General features: G+C 35.2%; 1 protein-coding gene and 2 long non-coding RNA genes across 5 annotated transcripts in view; 2 read left to right on the top strand and 1 right to left on the bottom strand.

Annotated features, from left to right (window-relative positions):
- The window catches only part of LOC126911435 (uncharacterized), a 71960-nt gene that overhangs the window by 22016 nt on the left and 26355 nt on the right, over positions 1-23589 (top strand). The window lies entirely within an intron of this gene.
- On the top strand, positions 637-22215 carry LOC118273726 (ras-related protein Rab6). Of its 3 annotated transcripts, none has more exons than XM_035590864.2 (6): positions 637-1018; positions 1387-1445; positions 6694-6853; positions 13195-13400; positions 14235-14301; positions 17067-20079. In XM_035590864.2, exons 1-6 carry the CDS (start codon positions 949-951, stop codon positions 17132-17134), a joined length of 630 nt encoding a protein of 209 aa, XP_035446757.1. In that variant the 5' UTR covers positions 637-948; the 3' UTR covers positions 17135-20079. The 3 variants fall into 3 exon arrangements, with proteins under 3 accessions (XP_035446757.1, XP_050554472.1, XP_035446748.1); XM_035590855.2 differs by lacking the exon at positions 17067-20079 and adding an exon at positions 21044-22215 and having other exon boundaries at positions 675-1018; XM_050698515.1 differs by having other exon boundaries at positions 664-1018; positions 14235-20079.
- Positions 8539-9300, bottom strand: LOC126911436 (uncharacterized). The gene is made up of 2 exons (XR_007705980.1): positions 9162-9300; positions 8539-8860 (listed from the first exon to the last, which is right to left on the bottom strand). It is a non-coding gene; the product is annotated as an uncharacterized LOC126911436 (long non-coding RNA).

Below are 23589 nucleotides of genomic sequence, written 5' to 3' on the forward strand. Positions count from 1 at the left end.
AATAGAATTGACAGAGTTCAACAACTGATACTCCCCTTCCACACCCTAGGTATACGCACGGAACAGACCGCGTCTACCTTGGTGAACTAACTAGTGGTTGGAAGTTCAATATTTGAAGCAGTCAGTTTCTGGATCTTACATCTTACAAACGCCCTTGAATAAACACAGAAACTGCAGAGCGTTGTTTACTATTAGGTCCTTGCATACTTAATTAGCATCCATCACCTTCATCCAATCTGAGCCTTTGCTCGACTTTGTTAATAGTACAAAATCTGGAATATGCAACACCCCCCAACAGTGCAGTGAATGGCAATAGGCTCACTAGCTATTTATTAAATTAAGTGTGTTCATAATATATTACGTATTATGTGCAGTCTGCAGTGAGCAAGTTTCTCTTTCGTAGCGTTAGTACCTACTTAGTAGACAATTGATTTTTTAATATAATAATTGAAAAATAATATGCTTTTGTTTTAAAGCAAGATTTATTTTATGTGAATCACAAGAACAAATCAATATCATCGAACGTCGCAAAATAAAAAATAGTCGATGAAAATGAGACATCTTTTCATATGCACATCAATCCGAAATCACAACACTGGCTACGTTCAGAAACTGAATTGTCAATATTGACAACATTGGACGATAATAAATTATAGAACATAATCTAAATATTAATTGAAATAAACATAAAACTTTTCAATTTGATAAAATATTGTATAATAGATTCATTAGTGCTTTGTTAAAGATCAAAATATTTTTTTACTTAAAATTAATTTTGCTGAGTTGGCTTGTGCGTCGCGCCGTCAGTCTGCCGTAACGTGGCGGCGCTGCGCTCGTGTGTGTGCTGCAGGAGTGGCTCAGTGGCTTGAACTGTCATTGTTCATGTAGTTTTCTGTGATAAGAATTACTGTGAAATTATAGTTTAGCGAACTAATTTACACAATCACGATGTCCGCCTCGGGTGAATTCGGTAATCCTTTACGCAAGTTTAAGCTGGTTTTCCTGGGGGAACAGAGCGGTGAGTAAGGGGAAAAAATCGCCCCTCCGTCGTACATTTTTAATATATAGTTTTGAATTTACGATAAGTAAGTATAGATTCGTCTAGACTTTATCGAATTACTGACCTACATATGCTCGGGGATGTATAAGTTGCGGGTTTTATTTGCGAAAAAAGTGTGATTTCTTTAGCCGTAACGTCTGCCGCGTCTGTGCCGAATTACGTTATGCTGAGATGTAGGTTACACTCTCTGGGTACATTGTGAGCGTTGAACCGCTGCTGTAGTATGTTCTCACGCGTATCTGCCGTTATCAATCATTGTATTTGATTAGAATCGAACCGTGGCAATTAGATGGTGTACTGACACGCAAATTTGTATTCTTTTTCAGTGGGGAAGACGTCGCTCATCACTAGGTTCATGTATGATAGCTTTGACAACACTTATCAGGTGAGTAATGTAGTTCCCATGACAGTTGTAATGCCAGACTGCTATGTGCTTGCAGCACACTCATAGGATTATGGCAATGTCCAGTTATAAATTACATCACTGGTTAGTCATTGAACCTAATGAATATGTATGTAGAGAATAATGTTGTATCTACATAACACCTGAGCAAGGTAATGCTCATAATTTTTGCTCTGAATGAGAAGTGCAATGAAAGTGACTGAGCTTAAAACTGAAAGTATTCTTATTTGATAACATTAAAATAAAAAATCTGCCTGATAGGGCTATGAGGAAATTCAATTAAGAATTTTGTTATGCTAATAAGATTAGGTATATTTACCTCATTAGGTTTTTTGACTAACACCAAGTTAGGTATATGCTTTGTGTTATTTGACCTTTTATGACCTATTGTTTATTGAAATGCTTTCATAAAACAACTGTAAATACCTACTCTCTTGCAGCCCCTATCTGTGTTAGCATACAATTTTATTATTTATGGTAAATTAACTGTTTTATTTATCTATTTTTTTCTTCTTTCTATACATGATGCATATTCTGAAGATAAAATCAATAATGAATGTTATATCCAATCAAAAGATATAATGTAACAACAATGCAGTAGTCTCTATTTTGCTGCATCTATGAATATTTCATTTAACTTACTATATTTAATTTAATTATAAATGTAATAATTAGTCATATATTTATTAAATGTCGAGAAAATATTTGATAAATAATTTATATTTAAATATGAATTCAGAATCAGCATGTATTTCGTAACTCTGAAAACAATAGGAAGGAAATCTATTTTAAAACAAAAACTTATTTTTGTGTAATATGATGTTATTGATGTGCTCTAAATAAATGTTTGGGTGTCCATGGTAGCATGTAGGTCTTTTGGTTTGACTACAAACATTAATTAAGAAGCAGGTAAATTTGAATAATATTTTAAAGTACACCTTATTTGCTATTTGGTAAAGTTAAATTCTTATATCGGTACATCTATTAACTTAATCAATAATTAGGAGTTTTATTATTAAAGGTCTTTAATTTATATTTTCATATACCAGTTGTTTATCATTGTGCATTATTGTTTTTCACATACCTTGTTTCTACTGAACCAAAACCATTAAACCGATTTAGACATAACTAATATGATATTGTTAGACACATCTTGATAACCCAAGCATTCATAGATATTATTATGTGACATTAAAAAAACAACATGGCGACTATCAGAAACTACAGTTTAGAGAAAAAAACATTTTTCTCTTCAAATATGCAATATAGGTCTTAAATTAAAGAGCTAATCAAAAGAACTCCAAAATTGTATACATTTATAACATGGCACTCATTTAAAAAATAACTAACAAATATACACCTTATTTATCTCTGTAAAACCAATTAATAGTGCATTGAAGATTAGCTCTAAGATTGAAACAGCATTTCTCGTAATAGAAAAATAAAAAGAAATAGAAAAATATTTGGGACACAAATAGATTTTTTTTCTGGAGTAGTTATTTCAATTCAGAATTCAGAATTAGTTTTAGTAATTTTATTAGACTGTAGACAATAAACATAATATTCTGAGGTCTTTTAAAGGCAATTTTATCAATAGCTGAAGGATAAAGCGATATAATTATATTTATAGCTAGCAACTGTTATTGATCTTTAATCATAGGACTTAATGCTTATTTACTGTCCCTTGTAAAACTTATATCATTGTGATAAGGTTACATTTTGTTTGTTAATATAATAGCTAATTAAATATCAACTGCTATTGAATGTGTCAGTGTTATATTGAAGTTTGAATGTCTTCTTGATCAGACCTTATTTGGGTTTAAAACTATAAAAGTAATTTTCAAAATACAAACAACTTTTTGTTAGAACTTTTGTTTAGAACTCAGAACAATATATTTTTTTGAAGTACATGATTTTATTGTCCCTAATCGAAATTAAAGCTACAATATTAAGTTGAGACATTTAAGAACAATAATGACGACAAAAACATGACTGACTAGACTGAACTAGTTTTTAAAAACTAGCTGATTAAAATGTTTGCATAATTACAAATTCTGTTACTGAATTAAATTGTTTAAATAACAGCTATTTAAATGAGAGATTACGACTATAATGGAATTTACTTACATAAACAATGCATTGTGTAATACTAATTCTCTTTTGACTTTTTTTCTTCTAATATTTTTTTTTTGAGGAGGAATATGGAATCATATGGCTTCTCCCGCCCTGAGCGGCATTTAATAATTTAACTAATATGAATGAATATTCTTCCTTTTTCTTAAGAGGGTAAAGTCATCTAATGACTCCTCCCGCCTTGGGTTTGGCGAAAATGAGTGTTAGACTCTTACTGACTAAAAACCACCCCGTTCCTGCTACTTTTCGAGCCGAAGCCTCGGTAAACCCGCTAAGTAGACCGTAGATCAGTATGAAACAGCTATGTTTTCGTATTTCTTTTAATTTTTTGGTTTAAAGAACAAAATAGTTAAACATAAGTACTAATATGTACAAAAAAATCATTTTATGCAAAAAAAAAAAACAATGTATATTTCACTAAAAATATACTTTCGGCATTCAGTCATCAATGTTTTTTATCGTAGCTTTTGGTCTATTTAGTATCAGTGATTCAATTTTTTTTTGTACAGACGTACCTACGTGATTCACGTAAGTACGCCTTGTACGCCCCGAAGAGTTGGTCAAAACATTAATACCTACATTTACTGTTGTGATTTTCAACTTTATCGTATTGCAATAAGATCACTAATTTATTAAAGAAATTCGGCAGCAGCTGTGTCTAACTTTACAACTAAAAGGCGTGACTGTGACCTAATTCTAGACTATAATCTCATTAACATTGTTTTGTGTTGCTGACCTAGGTATCATTTTCGCTAGAGATTTCGTACGCGCACCTGCGACCTCTTGATATTTCGCGCAAATATTTAAAGACATAAATAATGTTTTTGTCAAATAAAAACATGAACGCAATCGATAATAAATCTGTATCAGTAATTTACAGGTCTGATATAGTGACAGTTTGTGTTATCTGTATTGTATTTTATCTGTAACATATAAGTGTAATTAAATTCTAGTTGTATGCTCGTATCGGTGGGTAGTAAACTAATAGAGGACAAACACCATACAAGAATATTTCCTGATTCTTTTAAGATTGTACTAAACTGCGTATAAATGATCGGAACTCGACAAGAAAAATCACGTTAGGTATATATTCTAGGAGCCGAAAGATTTACCTATTGCTATACCTACAGTTTTAGATTTCCCTTTAGTTTAAGAATATTATTAATATAAATGAATATTCTCCATTTTTCTTAAGAGGGCAAAGTCATCCAATGACTCCTCCCGCCTTGGGTATGGCGACAGGGAGTGTCAGACTCTTACTGACTAAAAACCACCCTTTCCTACTCTTGCTTCGAGCCGGAGCCCCGGTAAAAACGGGTTGCCTGTCGTCTGCGGATGAGTATTCTCCCTGCGGTTCTATCTGTGTCGCTATTTGAACAAAGACCGTTAGTTTAGATTAGAAGTTCCGTTAAATCAAAAGTTCAGGTAAATCAGCATTTAATCCTCCAAAGTCCCGGTAGGTAGTTATTCCTGCGATGTTTTAGTATTATCAACACGATTCAAAAGAGCTGATTTTGAGATTAGTATTCCCAAACAAATAAACTTTTTAGCTATATTGTGTTAGGTTTATTTAAACGTGAACAATAACCACAGAAATAAATAAGCTGAAACTGTAAAGTTTTTATTTCTAATTCTATTTACTTGTTAGGCTGCTGCTAACAACTCGATATCACGAAATCGCAACTGTCGAAATTGGGCTAAAAGATTTCACTTAAATTGAAGATTTTTACTTGTTTTTTAATGTCTGAAATATATTGAATGGAAATATCAAGTGACTATTATAAAATTAAAAATTACAGCCTGCATAAAGGCCATTATCAGAATGTTGTATTTACTAGTATTTACACTTTAATTTGTTGTTATTTACATTTTAATTTGATTTATTTTAGAATTTTTTAGGCACTGTGTATAAAATATTCTTTGATTACAGTTTTTTTGGACAGTTTTTACGACTACCAGTAAAAGTTGTCTCGATTCAATCATGCGTTTAATATGTTTACGACCGAGTACTCAAACTCCAGACAATTTGAAATTGCTGTTACTTTTTTCTATAGTCTAGTCACTATAGCTGTGATCTTTTGTCGTAAATGGTGTTTAAGGATACTACAATTACTGTAACTGAAAGACTAGACATGATTAAAAAAATGACGGAATTTGATTAATCGTGCCTTTTCAAATTAGATTATAAAATAATAACTATATTAGACGTAAGTTATATCGTTCATAGGAAGTATGTAATTTATTGGTAATGGAGGATAAAAACGTCCTAACATAAATAATAAATTCATATTTACTTTATCCGTATAACTGCCAAATTATGATTCCATGTGAATCTCTTGCGTGAGGGTAACAATAACAGTAGCTAATTTCCCATTTTTTACAGACGATCTTATAATAAAACTAAAGAATCTCTATGGAGTGTTGGTCTCTGTAAGAATTTTAACAAACCGGGATGTAAGTTAGGAAAATAGGAACACGTTTAATAGGTGTCGGGTAATTAGGCATCACCAACGTCACTGGCCTAGATCTTGTTAGGTTTATGAGGCAATAAAGTATTTTACGGCATGTTGAACTTCGAACTTGGGATACTGCATAAAAGACCAAATACATTTCTTTTATGTAGATGTAAACCTGCTTTTGAAAGTATGAATTTGAAAGAGATGGGTGATTTACTTACCCGGAGCTGCACACAGATAAACGGGTTTCTGGGGCTCCGGGCTCGGCTCGAAGCAGGAATAAATACGGGGTGGTTTTTAGTCAGTGTCTGGCACTCTCTCTTGCCTCACCCAAGGCGGGAGAAATCTTTGTATGATTCCCCCTCTCCACCAAATAGATGATTTACTTTATTTGGTTCTAAAACTATTTTAAACTTCTGGACATTTAGGCTAGGTGCCTAGGTGCCTAGATTTTTACTAGCATTAATAACATAATCAGTGGATGTGCTTTCTATCATTCGTGGGCTTATTAAAACAAATTACAAATATTGGTCTACACTATTTACAAGAACCTGTACGTAAAAATGAAATTAGTTTGGCATTACAACTTGTGAAGTATTGTTCTAAGGAAAGTGTGCTACAACATGTATTCTGTTCGACAGGCAACTATCGGAATTGACTTCCTCTCGAAGACCATGTACTTGGAGGACCGTACGGTCCGGCTTCAGCTCTGGGATACTGCCGGACAGGAGCGTTTCCGATCTCTCATACCTTCCTACATCAGGGATTCCACTGTCGCTGTTGTCGTTTACGATATTACCAGTAAGTATTCACATATTTCTTAATGCATATTCAAATATTAATAACTCCTCATTTAGGTTATTGGATGAGTTATTTTTATTATATTTTTTTTTTATTTGTTTGGTTGGCGAGTTCTAAGACCATATTGCGTGCGGTTCTACCTTTACGATTGAAAACAAATGCAATTCGAGAGATGCCATCCTTCTTTTTTTGCTATTTTGTCTTCTAAGTATTACATTTTTTATTCCTGGAATGTCTATGGTGCACAGAACACACAATATTATGTCAAATGCACTATATCAAAATATGGGTTACATTCGTAGTACCACATACATATAAAATATTCGTTTAATCGCTTTTGGTCTACTACTACCTAGATATTAGAATATTTATCTCCATTTCATAGCTATTGGTTGACGTGGTTTCATCCTAACATCAAACTTCTCGATAATTCTTGCACTCGTCATGAAGTAAACTACATGTAAAGAAGGCTTAACGTGTAAGAATTTGATCGATAGCGTTATTACTTATTACCTACCTTGTGACACGGACGGGAGCCGATCAGTTCATCAATAATGCACCTGGAAAAACAGACATCAATATTTCACGTGGAATCTTCATAGTTTGCGCTGTTAGCCTTTGCCATCGATCTGCCGATACCTAGTCACAGAATAGAGAAGAAGAGATAGAAGTAGTATACCGCTTGTATTAGTATCAGAACCAGCGTGGCAATTTTTCTGAAGCCACGCCCAAATTAACACATCTCCAGGATAATCATAATATGTCACACTAGGAAAATCTTTCTGTGACTGGTCCGTGTTAAATAGCCTTTAAATCAGCCGTCACCACTTTGAAAAAAACACATTAATTACATATAAATAGAGTTCACTCTTGTCTACTAATTTTAAAATAAAGAATCTTCTTTTTCAATGCAACATAATTTCATTAACAAATTCTGCTACTCGACGCTAGATGTCACTATCATAAATGCATTCGATTACGCTGTATTGCTATCATGTTAAGGTTGACATTTGTTTAACGAGCTACTTTATCGCTTGTATTTTCTTTAGTGATGTTCCGATATCGAAAGCTGACTTATCGATATAATTGAAATGTTCAACACATTTTAATACTCGTATACATTACCTATAATATTTTATCAGATTTCTATAGGAATAAACATCTTTCCTTGTAAAACTCTAAATATATATTTTTTCTTTTCTAAACTATAATTTTGAAGAGATAATAATTGAAGGATTTAGATTTGTTAGTACACAGAATAATAAAGTAGGTATATATGTATTGGAAGTAAGCAGCGTCCTCTGATGAACTAATGTAGAAAAAGTGTACTAGTTTCAAGTCACATCGGGCGCAGTAAACTGAAACTGGACTGAAAAAGAAGTAGTATCTATCTATCATCATCATCATGAATAGCCTATAAGTGGCCACTGCTGACCAAAGGCCTCTTCACGCACGGAGAAACTTTGAGCATTGATCACCACGCTTGCCCAATGCGAGTTGTCGATTTCAAACTTATAATAGGTAATTAGAAAATAATAAGCCCAGGTTTCCTCACGATGTTTTCCTTCACCATTTGTCAGTGGTGTCTTAATGATCTTAGTTAAGTACATATAACTCGGAAAGAGTCACATGCCGTTCGTAGTATTCTAACAAAATTTGTATTGCAAAAATAAAAAATCACACTTTATATATAAAGTATTTTTTATTATGGTCGTATGTTACAAAAAATAGAAAATAAAACTGAACATAATTAAATAAAGTTACTTCCCTTCAGTTGGTGACCAATATTACATAACGTGATTAGGTATTTCTACCTGCACAATCTGGAAATTTAACTGAGACTTATTTATAGTAAAAAATTGCGTATTTTTTTCGGTTATACTCATAATATAATATCTTGTTGTACAACATGGTCCAAACAAATTGTACTAGTTAGTGGTAGGAAACCAATTTTGTCTTCCAGTCATCTCGATCCATTTTCCTTTTATTTGTGGATCCTTCGGAAATCTAAAACAACATAATTAATGTTTAATAGTTACTTATTATCCATTTTTTTGTATTTGTCTATATTCGTAATAAAAAGTTTTAATTATATCGACAGCTTGTTATCGATAATGTCAATCCCTAAACGAGTAGCAAAATTTTAGATGTCACCAATGAAATCTTCTAGAACAGCAGGTTTGCGTTTGAAAGAAAGTAGACCCTATCATCTTAGACATAAACTTATATTTAGTTTGTAGATTTCAAAAAATATATGTCACTAGTTTCAAGCCAAATATAAATTAAAATAAAATAAAATAGCACTTACCGGTGATACGATATACCACTCCTAGGCACATTTTTGTTATGGCTTTCGTCTTTTCACTATAAAATGGCATATTTCATCATTTTTATATTTTTTTACGATTTTCGACGATTTTTTACATGTCTAGTTGACGTAATTACAGTCAAACGAAGACTGATATGCGTACAAACACCTAAAAGACAGACAAAGAGTCTCGAGTTAGTGCCAAAGTATCGTGTATGGGCAGAGTAACTGGTGGTGGATATCTCTATTTACTTGCTGCATGGGCCCAACTGAACTGTTCGTACTTGCAAGTAGCTAAGTTTTTGCGGCCTTTATCCATATAGCCTTTTATAAATGGACAGACATAAGGACCACGTCACCTGACATTGACATTGAGCATACATTTCAAACCGCAACACCTCGATCGCCAGTGCATATTGCGTCCTTTACTTTGATAGTTTTTCAGCGTGTTTCATAAAACGTTTTGAGCAACCGGGAAATGAAAAGACGTGGTTACAGTAGTGTTGCACGTAGCGTGGTTCTGAAAGGGCGAAAGTGGGCCAATGGCCCGCCGGTCATCGCGCCTCAGGTTACAATTTACGCGCGATCGTATATCAGGTTTAGTGTCGTGAGCTGAGCTAGTCGCTCCTCATCATTTTATTTGTCAGGGTATACCTATAACGGGGACTCCAATAAATAATACGTTTTAGGTATTTTTACTTTTTGCCAATTTCTCCGGGCTTTTTAGCCAAGCCTGGTCGCGTCTGGGGAACTACGGTGGCGCATGGTTATCTTTCAGAATACTGAGATATGATTCTACTTGTGTCTGCGTCTGCTCAACAACAAACAGACCTATTGAAGTATACTAACATTTAGATTTCACTGCGCTTACAAAACAATTTGAAATCTTTAATTAAATCAGTCGCTCACAAGTTCTCCGAACAAATATAGACTTTATACTGAGGGGTGAAAGTTAATATTTGGTTGGGGGATATGTGTCGCCTGTGACAAATATTTGTCCGATGTCCACCCTCCGCCGAACCTTGGCCCAGCCTTAAAGTTTTATGCCTGAGCACTAGATACAATATAGGTACGTTTCCCTTTTCTAATTCTAAACCAATTTTGCAATTCCCACCGCAGCTTTTTCTGTCTGTGTTCCGATCGATAGTGTACCTATGATTTAATAAACCCATTAATATGCAATCAGAAACAACCTTGAAAACAAAAAAGTTTCACTAAATTGATGGGAAATATGACAATCGTATTGTACATATATAATGTAACATAGTATTATGTAGTTTTCATCATAGTACCTATACCTATTGGTCGTAGCATGTTAGGCCGTCTCGATATCGATTGGAGAATTACAACTGATGATTGGCACAGTTTTAGTTTCATATTCGTTCAAGGTTCGCCTTCGGAGTATTCATAAATGTATTTATTTCCTTAATTAACGCTGTTGTACATAGAAGTGGTGGCTTCGATTCTTATTTATTATGATACTAGTTTTTATGACAATTCTGTAACGGTTTTTGAAAATCTACAAATATAAGTATCTAATATTTGGGTCGATTTTGCTTACTCTCCCCACGGTTGTCAAACGAGCCTGAAATTACACATTCGGTGACTGCCGACTGAGCAGCTTACATTGCTCTCTGATGCTGACCAACTTTTTAAATTATGATTTTCCAACTCGCCTGCCGAGCGAGGGGAATCCTTTTATAAAGAGGAGACTCATCGTCCAAAAGCAAACTATCATGTTGATGCCGTTGATATGATCTGAGCTTCTTGACAGCTCTTCTATGCAATAAAAAAGTTATTAAGTAGTTTCAGTAAGAATGTCTGGTCATTTTTGTGAGTTGTTTAGGGCGAATTTCAGGCGCTTCATAAAAAAAGAATTACATTCGATTCGATCTGCGCTAGACGCTGTGTCGACCTCAACCTAGTTTGTTATTTAACAACCTGTATCGTATTCATCATGCACGCGGAATTTGTTTGATATTTCGCATATAATTTGAAATAACATCATGCTTTTTATTCTCCGAAAGCCCCTGGGCTACTAATGAATGACGGACACCATTCCAGACTCCGTTGTTTTGTTAAGAATTTGCAAACCACCTTCTAATTGTTTGCCCTATGGGATTCGACTTTAAAACTCTTGCTTGACATTCGACAATCACGCTTGCTATCCTTTGTCTATTTAGTCTTTAGTATAGTATCTAATGAAAATTATGATTATTTTGCAGTGTGGAATACTGAAATTGTATACCTTATGTACTGGTTTCCAATTCAAATCTTTGTAAATATTAACTAACGTCACAGAAGACAGTAGTGAGTTGATTTGATTTGATAATCTCAAGGTTATACCAATTAAATTCAATTAATGTTTACCTCCGGATTCCGGACTACTCTATTCATATACATGGAAATATTATTACTCATAAATTCTATTTCATTGTCTTATACAAGGTTGCGTTATTACAAAAATTATCTTTCCTTATCACATATTGTATTTGTAGTAGGTACTTAATAACTAAAATATATACCGCGTAGCCGGTTGGAATCGAAAATTGTGAGGTCCCAATCAATTGTTTGTTTTCTGTCATTATCATTCGATAGAGACATTCTGATAGTTTTATCAGAAAGAGCCAGTAACGATGCAGTTTTAACTATGGGCCATTAAATAGGCTTTGTTACTTGTTTGAAAATATTTAACCTCAAACCCTTCTGCTAAGTGTGAAGATCATGGCAAACCCTATTTAATGGCCCATAGTCAATAGTACACTGTCACGGGCCGTTGATAGTCCTTCAAACTATTTATCCATCTTCTTTTCCTTGTTCGTTTTCTTCCTCTCCAGTGTAAATGAACAAATCTAAATTACTTTGAATGTTTAACAAGGATTCTGTTACGATAAAAACTGCTAATTGATCGTAAAGCTACTGTAAACGATAAAGAAAGTAATTATGCTTGACGAATTCTCGCATGTGAACAAGTGGGCCGAGTCGTGGGACGTAGTTCAACGACTTAACTGTATCTGTTCGTTGCTTGAGACACTTATATTCGTATAGAGAGAAGAAGTATAAAACTAATACGCATAAATGTATAAAGAACAGATATGACCCTCGGCCTTTCCTTGTTCCCAATAATGCGTTTAGGTATTAAAAAAATTAAGTTTGGTTGATAAAACGTAAAGAGTTAACAAACAAACAAACATGACATAAGAAACAAACTTACTTTCACATTTATGATACATGTCGTATTTGCAGTATATTACTACAAGAGAAAAATAATGTATTTTTCTACTACTTTACTATAATATAATAATTGAATTAATTTGATATTGAATACAATGAAAATTCATAAAGATGTTGTTTAATTGATTTTGAAAGCTAACGAGCTGGAGAGGACGGCGTTTTGATAGTCAAATTGCCATGTAATTAATAATGACGGTGCAAAGATAGGTTGATGACATCACCTAACGCGTACGTCAAGTAGACACGAATAAAGTCCGGTTGTATAAGACGATATTAAGTTAAGGTATAATATGGACATTGAAGACATCTTCTTTTGTGTCATAAGAAAGAGGCGGGTCTGAATACTGTTTTTAGTGGCATACGAAACGAATACTTTTTTTCACGTATGTGGTTAGTAGGTAGACACTAAATCCAAAAATGTGATTAAAATATTTTTGTCTGTCTATATGTCCACGCATCCTACAGGTCCGATTACAATTATACTTTAATTATACTTTTTATCCGGAAAAAGGATATACACTAAAAACAAACTTAATTGTGCGGCTCGATCCCTAGACACGATTACTGTACCAAACGCAAATATAAGTTTGCCGAATGTTAGGTTACCCGCGGTGGACTTTAAGTTGTAAATACAAGGCCGATGGTTGAAATTAGCTTGAACCGTAGTACACTCGTGGCGCGGTACGCAGCACGGGATCGTTGTGAACTAGGTCTATGTCGCAGAAGGATTGTAAAATCCGCCATTATCACACCCGTTAATATAAATACAAAGAATAATACAAAATTATGTCTTCGGCAGATGCAAACTCATTCCACCAGACGTCTAAATGGATCGACGACGTCCGTACGGAGCGTGGGTCTGATGTGATCATCATGCTGGTGGGCAATAAGACTGACTTGTCCGACAAGCGGCAGGTGTCCACCGAGGATGGGGACAGGAAGGCCAAGGAGCTCAACGTTATGTTCATAGAGACCAGCGCTAAAGCGGGATACAATGTCAAACAGGTGAGAAAATAATCTATTCCTTTTTGTAGGGCTTGTGACTCCTGTGATATATTGCGGATTGCAGGTGTCCGTGAGTGGCGCTTCAAAGAGCCATCAGACCACCACAGATGGGGCCCAGTAGGGCTGATGCCCGACCCGGAGCTGCGGACTACCTATCGGGTTTACCGGGGCTTTGGGTCATCAAGCAAGAGTAGGAATGGGGTGGTTTCGTAATTGTATAACGTTGATTTTAACGAGTTTTGTTTCTTTGATTATGACAATTCTGCAATTATGAACTACCGCTGCGGATGGCGTAACTAACCAAATTTTTACTAAATAAACTGGTCATAAGGGTTCCGTCTCGGAGCAGGAGTAGGAAGGGGTGGGTTTTAGTCAGTAAGAGTCTGGACATTCCCTCTCGCCTCACCCAAGGCGGTACGAGTCATGGGATGATCCCCCCCCAAATTTAATTTCATGGTGTATTTATGTCTTGTAAAACGTTTATATCAATTGACCTACCGTTATCGAAATCAATGTAAATTGTAGGCAGTTACGTACAAACGCGTCTACTTATCAAGTAATGAGGGTGCACGTCTGGCTGGTGACGTCACGGATCGATGAAGGTCATTCATGTCGGATTGTCAGCCCTACTGGACTAGAGATACTGTACAAACAACTTTGATATACGAAAATAAGCTTTATAGATAAATTCCAAAAGACTAGGCACAACTGCTGAATAATTGAAAAATTACCATAATACAATACACAGGAGAACTCTAAGTACAAATTAGAATTTATTTAAGATATCACATTGTACCTTTGTACGGGACTAATATGTGAATTAAAATGTTTCAGTTGTTCCGGCGGGTGGCGGCCGCGCTGCCCGGCATGGACTCTGCGGAGAACAAGCCTCCGGAAGACAGTATCCTTTACCAAATACCATATACCCTGTGTACATACGGGCCGGACCGAAGTACCGGCCGTACGGCATGCATTGGTGACTTGTTGCATGCGAACCTGGGTTCTAAACTACCTTGTTTTGAACGGTCCGATCCAATAACACACCGTTGTACTAACTTGGCAGTTCGATGAGAATACACACAACCACAGTGCCACAGATTACATAACAAATGTAGACCAAACAAACGTCATTTCAAACTTATGTGCTTGTTCCATTAAATCGAAATGCCAAGTTATTCAACGTATAAAAGAACAAGTCATGAAAGAACTAATGTTTTTTAAATCAAGAGTCCACGCTCGTTCATACACGCACGTATATATGAAGTATTTAAGTAATATATTTAGTGTTTACACGGCCCATGATTGTGCTAGAATATGTTTTCGTTCCGTTAGAAGGCACATTGGCGGATTATTGAAACGATGTTCATTGTTATATTGTGTGGAATCAGCTGCGTTTTTGTTCGTACATCTACAGATGGTTTTCGCATATTCATTGTCTGTCTGCTTATTTAATTTTAATGTGCAAGTAATGTTGAATTCATTCTATAACATAATCTTTAAATTTAAACAGGAGATTCATCTCACATCGCTTACTACTCAATTATCGGTACAGAGATAGATCTTGATACATTTTGAAGTCAAAACCTCTAGCATTAGAAAAGTCGAAAACATTATAAGGCTATGTTTTGCCAACATATGGCCCCCAGCATGGCTTGAGACTAGTCGAGATACCTCATCAAACAATTGAGTAGACCGTGAAATAGTAAATTTACGAGCATTTCTGGAATAAAATCATATTATTGTTATGTTATCTATACTTACTAATATTATAAAGCTGAAGAGTTTGTTTGTTTGAACGCGCTAATCTCCGGAACTACTGGTCCGATTTGAATAATTCTTTTTTTGTTGGATAGCGCATTTATCAAGGAAGGTTATAGGCTATAAAACATTACGCTACGATTAATAGGAACCGAGCAGAGCGGGTGAAACCGCGCGGAAGTAGCTAGTTATACATAATTGGTTATTATATGCGTAGCTGGTCCCACACGTAATGAATAGTTCCGGGTCGAGTGACGTGTTCCGGCCGAGTCTGTGTTACGGTGGTGGTTATAACAGTCTAACGTCTGTGTTGTAAGTAAACTTAACGTTACTAATACTCTTGTCTATATAATTGTACCTCATCCGTTTGATACCATCATCGCCCGGTCTAACCACATATTATGCAGTTTACGAAAACTTTTGGAAGATATACCTCTATATTGATTGTTCATGTTAAACCAAAATGTTCCCGAATCACTACACGTGTCTGGGGAAAACTTGTATAGAATTCCGTTCAGAAGTTTTTAAGTTTTTTGCGAATAGACAGAGTAGAAGTTATGAATTGTGCAATAGTAAACTAGTTGTAAACTTTCTTTTTAAAAAGTAAAGATAATATTATTGAGTCTTTGTAAGCTACGTAATCTGTGGTCCCATACCTAGCTTGTTGACTCGACAAGTGAAGAGACGCAACATATTTTACATTTATTTTGTATAAAACTATTTATTTATATTAATACTAATAACATCGCTTTATAATCATGCTTTGTTCGTAACAATCTTATGTGTAGCCGGCAACATTTAAAATCTGCAACCTTAGCCAAATCAAGATACATATTTTTGTGTGAGTGAGTGTCTCTTATTAGTATTGTGATGTTTAATGTTTAATTTTATTTAACACGCTATGAACACAGCATCAAGTAATAATTCCAAAAGTGTGACTTTCGGAAAATAAACATGTAATTTTACACATACATGTGTGATGATTATGATGGCGTATCTGTAGAACGTCCATACAAATTAATGAAACGATGTCACAGTCAAATCAAGTCAATTGCCGATATGAAGTTGCCGCCTGTACATTGTACGAGCTTATATTTATTTAATCAATCACTGCTTGATATATATTTGTTGTTGCTATTCTATTATTATTATTGGCGCTTTAAAAAAAAACATTAGTTTCAATAGAAACCGCTTGACGAATGCATGGCCGACTGGCAGTTGTGTGTTGATTTACGTATTAACAGTATTTTCTATGAACTAACTTTATTTCTAAGAAGAAACTACGGTCTTTATAAAACTATCTTCGTACGAGTTCGTTGTTTTCAGTTCAATGCTCTATTGTTGTTTCGAGGTCCATTCGAGCTCTCGTTAATACCTCGTCAGTATCTCTGGGTACCGGGCAGGCGAGACAGCTACAGAGCTTGAAACGAAACAATGTTCTCGACTGTCGGCAAACTTGAGGGGAAATATTAGTTCTTAATGATCCACGTTATATACACGTCGTTTTAGAAAGAAAGTAGACTGTCAGCAAGCATTGTCATAATCCTATTCGAATTGCTATTGTTGACAGAACAAATGTTGTCAAATTAGTTAACGAAAAAGCCCAGAAATTATTAGTTTGCTACATTTTAATTAGCTTTGTATTCTAAATCACCTTTTCTTCTCTGTTTAGATGTCTGTCTTCTGTATTTGTCTGTCTGTCTGTTGTTATATATTGTATGTTCATGTCCAATTATTGAACGCATTCCAATCAAAACTCAGGAAGACAGTTTACTGTATATGAAACAAATTGGAGTTGAACATTACACGAATATTACATAACTAAACTAATATTCCCCAATTTGCCGACCGTTCTTGTTTCCAACTGTATCCTAGTACGATTTTATTTTCCTTAATGTGTTTGTACAGTGCACGAGGTGATTCTGAGGCAAGCGCCCGGAGACAACAAGGAGCCAGACAGCGGATGCGCGTGCTAGTGCCTCGCACCGCCACGCTCGCGCCCCTGCGACACGCACATGCGCCCTATACTTGAACATAACTCCTACTCATACCGAAATACTTTCAATCAATTTAAGAATCAAATAGATCTGATTCTATAACACTAAAACTTAAAGTATCAATTTCTATATTTGTATTTGGGTGCAATAGGGCGCGGTGTTGACGTCGCACGGGCTAGCGACGGAGCGTTTGTACCGATCTGATACGTGCTAGCGTGCTTTTGTGTGTTTGTCTACAGTGATATTAGATGTTAATGTACATTCAACTAGTTTTCAAATTATAAACAATTAAGGCATAATATTACATGTGACTGCAGACTGTTTTGTATAGGCCTTCGTTGATTAACTAAATCTTGCAAGGCCATAATGTGTAAGGGACGGGTTGCGCCCCGTTACGGTAGTGACAGTTTATTATTATTTAGCAGTTGCAACAAAGCTTCTTGTGCATTGACGCTCGTTAGTGCCATATTTAACGTGTACGTTCCTGTGAAAGTGAGGTGGAGCAACCCGCCCTGTATAAGAATTGCTACTATTTAGTTGAACGCTGCCCCATAAGTGCAGCTGAGGTCTCCTCAGCACGTTGAATTGTGGGTCAGCGTTGGTTTATGAATCAAAGGCCTATGTAAAACAGCGACGTGCTACTTTGACAACGCATTTACACAAAAGCACTATGTATTAGCCGCACTAGGAACATGAGTACTTATGTGGGAATTTATTTAATCACGTTCTGCGATCCGAGTAGTAGCGAGGCGTTAACATCGAACTGGAAGCGGCATTGGATTGCAATGTTGGTGCGATAAGAAACTTTCGCTATCATTGCCTTACTCAAGCAATAAAAATAATGATTATTATAAAGATAAACTATACGTAGGCACAGAATGAAATTCCCATATTATTTTATCCCCTTGATAGCATGATTATATAAATATATTCTAAGCAAGTTTTATATTTAAGTTCGTATGAGACTGAGACTGCATGCACGCCTTTACGTCACTACAAAGCTTATGATAGTTTGGGTAGCAAGCAGGACTTCTTATGCGATACTGAACTGACAAGAATATTGTTACTATGAGAGAATTAAAGTGTTTATCGCGATTGATGGATCGGGCGTTTGTTGTCGTAGCGCTAATAGAAAAAATGTCACATCAAGTTATTTATTGGAAAAAACTAATAATATGAATTAAAATTGTCTTGTGGTATATAAAATTGTATTGTCCTTTGACAAGGTCATTAAAACATGACCAAAATATTTGCAATTATACGTCTTAGCAGCAAACTTTAAATGAGGATTAATATGGTTAATATTTTCTAACGTATGTGTAGGGCAGTACAGACAGCAAGCACTGGTCCTAAATCCTCTTTTCTGAAAATATGGAACATTACACACTGTTCCTTACACATCAAACTGAACGAATTATAAAATGAGGTTACTCTTGGTGACACGACTATTAGTGTTGCGATGGCACTTCTATTTAATTTATTAATGTAGGAGCTACTCTGTATTTTGTACATAGCATGGGACTGCGCGACTCGCCTCTCTTTCCTTTACAATATCACGGTCCCAATTTTCTTTCTATATATTTAACATCAGAGACTAACTAAACTGCTATGGATTATACCTGAGAATATATCTATAAATAAAATAAAAACTAAGGACTTTTGTGTCCCGAGGCCCGTGCTCCATTAATCTTCTGGGAATCTGGAAACTTGTTAATATCAAACGTGGAAACCATTATGTATGAGTGGCTCAATGCAATCGGTCGGAGGCAGCTGTATCTAAGGACGGAGAGTCCCGCGGTCCCAGTACATTAGTATTATTTATTTACCTAGTGCTTTAAGTGCATACATTTTTAATTCTTATATATAAAACGATTTTAGTGAGATTTTTCACAGATAGCTTTCATTATTTCAATATTATACATAACAATGTTTTGTAAATTAAATATAATTTATCATTCCAATGCTTTGTTAATGTTTTAATCAATACATTATTAGCAATATACAATAAATATTATAACGTTTGGCCTCAAAAGGATATTTTTTAAATTAATTAATGCTTATTTGTAATTATAAATTATTTTTATAATTTAAGTGCAATATTTTTGTACTGATTTTTGATGGAAAACGAGATGGTTCAACTGGGTAATGAAGTACAATGAAGTATCTCAAACTAGAAACGACTCAATTGCAAAGCTCATAAGGTTTATTACTAATGAGTTAGTTTACACTGGTGGTTTATTTTAATAGTATTTATGTACCCAGTCGAACTATTCTAGTTTTATTTAGATCATATCCAATTATCCACTTCTTATGAACGATAGCAATAATGTCGCTGCCTTGGCGTCGCACGTACGCACTCATTTAAAATGTTATAGTACTGTTCAAGTAGAGTATTCAATGTGCGAGACCCGTAGCAATTTCCGTAATTGGCTATTAAAGAAGCATTCCTTGGTGGATGTTGATTTAGTTGCGTGAACTATATTTTGCCTGAGTTTTAACGTTAAAGACCTGTGCCAGAGCCACAAAATAATGCTCTCATTGGTCAAATTAAAAGAGTTACAGAGCCTCAAATTCGATACCTGGGTCGGGCAGATCTCCCTGTCTGTTATAGATGGCACGGACTTTGTGTTATCAATTTATCACCCAAAAAATAATGTATGAAAATAAAGTTATCTAATGTAATGATTATACATGGACTTTCTAAGTAACTGGTGAAAAGTGTGGGTGGTATTATACTTACGTTCCTTGGGGGATAAAAGCAAGTCAAGATGGCTTTTTAAAAAATAAATCTATAACAAATAACAATAATTATGTTATGATACTACCTTAAACGTGAGTGCGTTCGTCGGCTGTCATTAATTTATTTTGAAATTGTAAATACCATATCACGCTGGTTTATTTTGAATAAAATATTTAAAACACTATCCTTTGTATTTTATTTCTTTCTTTCAACACATTAGGTAATGCCCAACTACTCAAACGCTACTCAATTTTAAGACGCTCTCAAATGTAGTTTTGTCACTATCAATTCTTTATAAAATGACAGAGATAGCACGATATTTAAGTACAACTTAAAATTGAGTAGCGTTTGAGTATTCGGGCGTAAGATTCTTTAATTCCTTATCTATGGACGGTTTGTGCCCCCTTCCATTTTGACCGATTTATAAGGGCGGACTAGACGGGAGTTTCAGTAAGCCGGTGTTCTGTTAACATAAATACACCAATATCAGACGAATAAAGGATCAAAGACAAATATAATTTGTGTGAAAAATATGAACACACGATTCACTGCAGGGTTGGCGCACTGGCTGGACGACCTGCTGCCGCGTAACGTGTAGTGGGTTCGATTCCCGCAAGAAACAATTTGTGTGATCCAAATTGTATTTTTGTAAACGCATCCACGCCCATGACACAGGAGAAATCCTATTGAGGGCTAAAGTTTTTATAAATAAAAATATTGTCGAATCAATTATTCGGGTTCGATTCCTGAGTTAATCAAAGTATTATAAGAGAAAAATTCTCAGTATGCAGTCTGGAACTGTGTCCGGTGTGTCGCAAAGTGTGTTGCACATTTCTTATGAGCAATTCTGCCATTTTCTTCTTTTGTCTACTTTTGAAAACCCCTAAGTTGTGATGATGTGTAATAATATCTACTAATTGATCAGTTATTGGTGTAGTGAAACACCAGGGGCCTTAGTCTGCTATTACAATTGTATCAGAATGGTCGATCACTGAGCAGTGCGAGAGGGACGGAGCTATACAACCTTCATAGCTCCCTCTTGCACTGCTCAGTGATCGACCATTCTGACACAATTGTAATAGCAGACCTAGGCCCCAGATAGAATGTAGCTAGTATGTGGAGTATGATATCCTTGACTCGTGGCACAGCGGTGGACTTGCAGACGCAGTCTCCCATGGGCTCGGAGCAGGAGGGCAACGAGAGCGGCTGCGTCTGCTGAACGAGCCGCGCACACCCCGCGCTACCCGCTCACCCGCACCGCTTCACGCACTAATATCATGTATCGATACACCATCGATACGACATATTTTACGTATTCTTTTTATTTTAATGTAAACACCCCGATGTGAGTTGTTTCAGGCTTAATGTTATCAAGGTCTGTGTGTTCTCGACATGAATTTACTAAGGAAGGTCAGGCATCAAAAGTATTTTGTGATCTAGTCGAAACAGTGCATCATTACTATTAATCTACATTTTTAGTACATTCATGTCGTCGTGAATTTAATTATCTACTTTCGGAAGACGAATCTGTTGTCTTAACGTACGTTCATCCATTTCAAATTATATATGTAATATCACCGCAGAGAAGACTGGTAAAAATGTTGTAGGTATACATATTGTTTTTTTAAAGATTGTCATACTGATTTTGTCTTTAATGTGCATGCATCGGTTTCGTATTTGAGGTGGTTGTAATGGACGGCGTATCATATTTTGTGTTTTGTATTGATTACAATAATATTAGGTTGCTATAAAAATGCCTTGAAATGAGAAAAAAATACTTTTTTTTATGACATTCAAAAGGCGCCTAGCTTTTTTTGCAAAGATAAACTAGGGAGTGTGGGATTCCTACCTCACTAAAACCACCCCGGTCGCTACCATCATTACCTGAAGGGGTCGGGTCCTCTCGGGTCAGGTCCGGAAGGGAAGCAATTATCTACGTATTTCAGAAAAGCATAATTAATGACATCTTCAGTAATTAGTACCTATCTATCATCATTCGCCGTCTACTACAGGCCCAGTTAGGTACAAAAACAAATGTATAGCCTACGCAATGTAACTACACTACTACTACTACTGATACAGATATATTGCCGAAGTTTCATAGGCAACAAAACTAAAGATAATGACTTTGAAAAATAAAAATCAGTACCATTATTGGGGAAATAGTAAGACTCATTTTGCGGTGGCACTGATCATATTATTGTAATCAAAGAACTAATATAATTATGCAATATGTCGCCATAAAAAGAAAATTAGAGCCAGTTTTACGATAAAGAATAATTTGATGTATTTTCCGTACGCAATGTGTCAAAGTATGTGTTAATGTAACAAAAACAGGCGCTAAAGGTTTTGGAGGGGGGTTGGATGGGGGTGGTAGGCTCGGATTGTCAATATTTTGTAAAACAATTTTGAATGGTAAAGTGCGACGGTGGGCTTTATACTTCTTTGTGTTTTAGCCCTAACGCCATTGGACTTGAGGCAATTTTTGCATATTCGGGACTTGTTTGTTCCTGCATATTTAGAACTTCTAGTCGGTTATCTGGTCTCTTTTTTACGAAGACTTTAGATATTAACTTCTTAGTTCTAAGATGGGCAGATGTAGGAAAGGTGTAGGTATATATTGGAACCTACACCAGTCTACCAATTTCTTCATTAGATTTTCGACATTTTATCAAAGCAATAAAGTTGAAAGTCTAATAAAGTTTGACAGAAAGGAGTGGGTTGTTCACTGTAAATTCACCAATCAGAATGAGTTCCGAATAGTTACAAAAATTGTACCAAGTTCATCTTCTTATTTGTATTGTACATAGTTTACTGTATTGGTTTATTTAAATGTATTCAAATATATTCTGTGACTTTTCGACGGGCAGTGCATATTCAAATCGCGCATTTGCAAACAGACACTACCAATTTTATTGTTGTATTACATTAGCCAAAATGAAGTATTGCACCTAAGGCATAACATACAGAATCAGCAACAAGTATATCTTTAATGCATAATATTATTTACACAGATAAAAAAAATCCATGTGCGCTTACATAGTACTTAGATATTAATTTTGAGTATTTAAAATCCTTTGAGTTATTTTATTAAATAGTTTACTGATCATGCTCTATGTATGTCATAGTTATTATGTAAAGAGTTAGATAATAAAACGTTATAAATACGGTTTTGTTTTATATTAGTAAGCACAACTTGTCTTGGGACTTGGGATCGTTTCAGTATTTTTATATCTGATTATAATAATGTATCGATATCGGATTCATTGTGGTGGCATTTTAATTTACAATTATAGAAATGAAATATATCAGGTTTTACGTAATTTACCTAATCGAAGGATCGGACTGGGATGCAATTAACTGGGACTGCGCGGTCCTAGTTGCCGGATCTATTTATTTTTATTATTTAGATTCCGTCAACTGGGATCTTTACTTTAATTCTAATGAATATACCGAAACGGTACATTTAAACAAAATATTTTTAAAGCAAAATTAGATAAAAATACTCTTATTTTAAAAGTACATATTATACATGGCGATACACGCTGACGATCGATCGAAGATGTCCCTTAGCCTACACGAACCGTGCAAGAGAAGTTTGTGTGTGATTACACTGGGCCACGGCCTAAGAGTTATAAGTCGAGATTTTCTATAAACGTTTAATCAGAGTATATTTCTTCAATAAAAGCTTTGA

This window comes from Spodoptera frugiperda, chromosome 15 (genome assembly GCF_023101765.2).
Source record: "Spodoptera frugiperda isolate SF20-4 chromosome 15, AGI-APGP_CSIRO_Sfru_2.0, whole genome shotgun sequence".
Classification (NCBI taxonomy): domain Eukaryota; kingdom Metazoa; phylum Arthropoda; class Insecta; order Lepidoptera; family Noctuidae; genus Spodoptera; species Spodoptera frugiperda.

What these genes read in the sequence shown, in the direction of transcription:
- LOC118273726 (XM_050698515.1), top strand. Translation starts at nt 949, where the DNA reads ATGTCCGCCTCGGGTGAATTCGGTAATCCTTTACGCAAGTTTAAGCTG. An exon ending in GCTTTGACAACACTTATCAG is followed by an intron (nt 1,446 to 6,693) that starts GTGAGTAATGTA and finishes TCTGTTCGACAG; the next exon opens with GCAACTATCGGAATTGACTT. An exon ending in CGGGATACAATGTCAAACAG is followed by an intron (nt 13,401 to 14,234) that starts GTGAGAAAATAA and finishes AAAATGTTTCAG; the next exon opens with TTGTTCCGGCGGGTGGCGGC.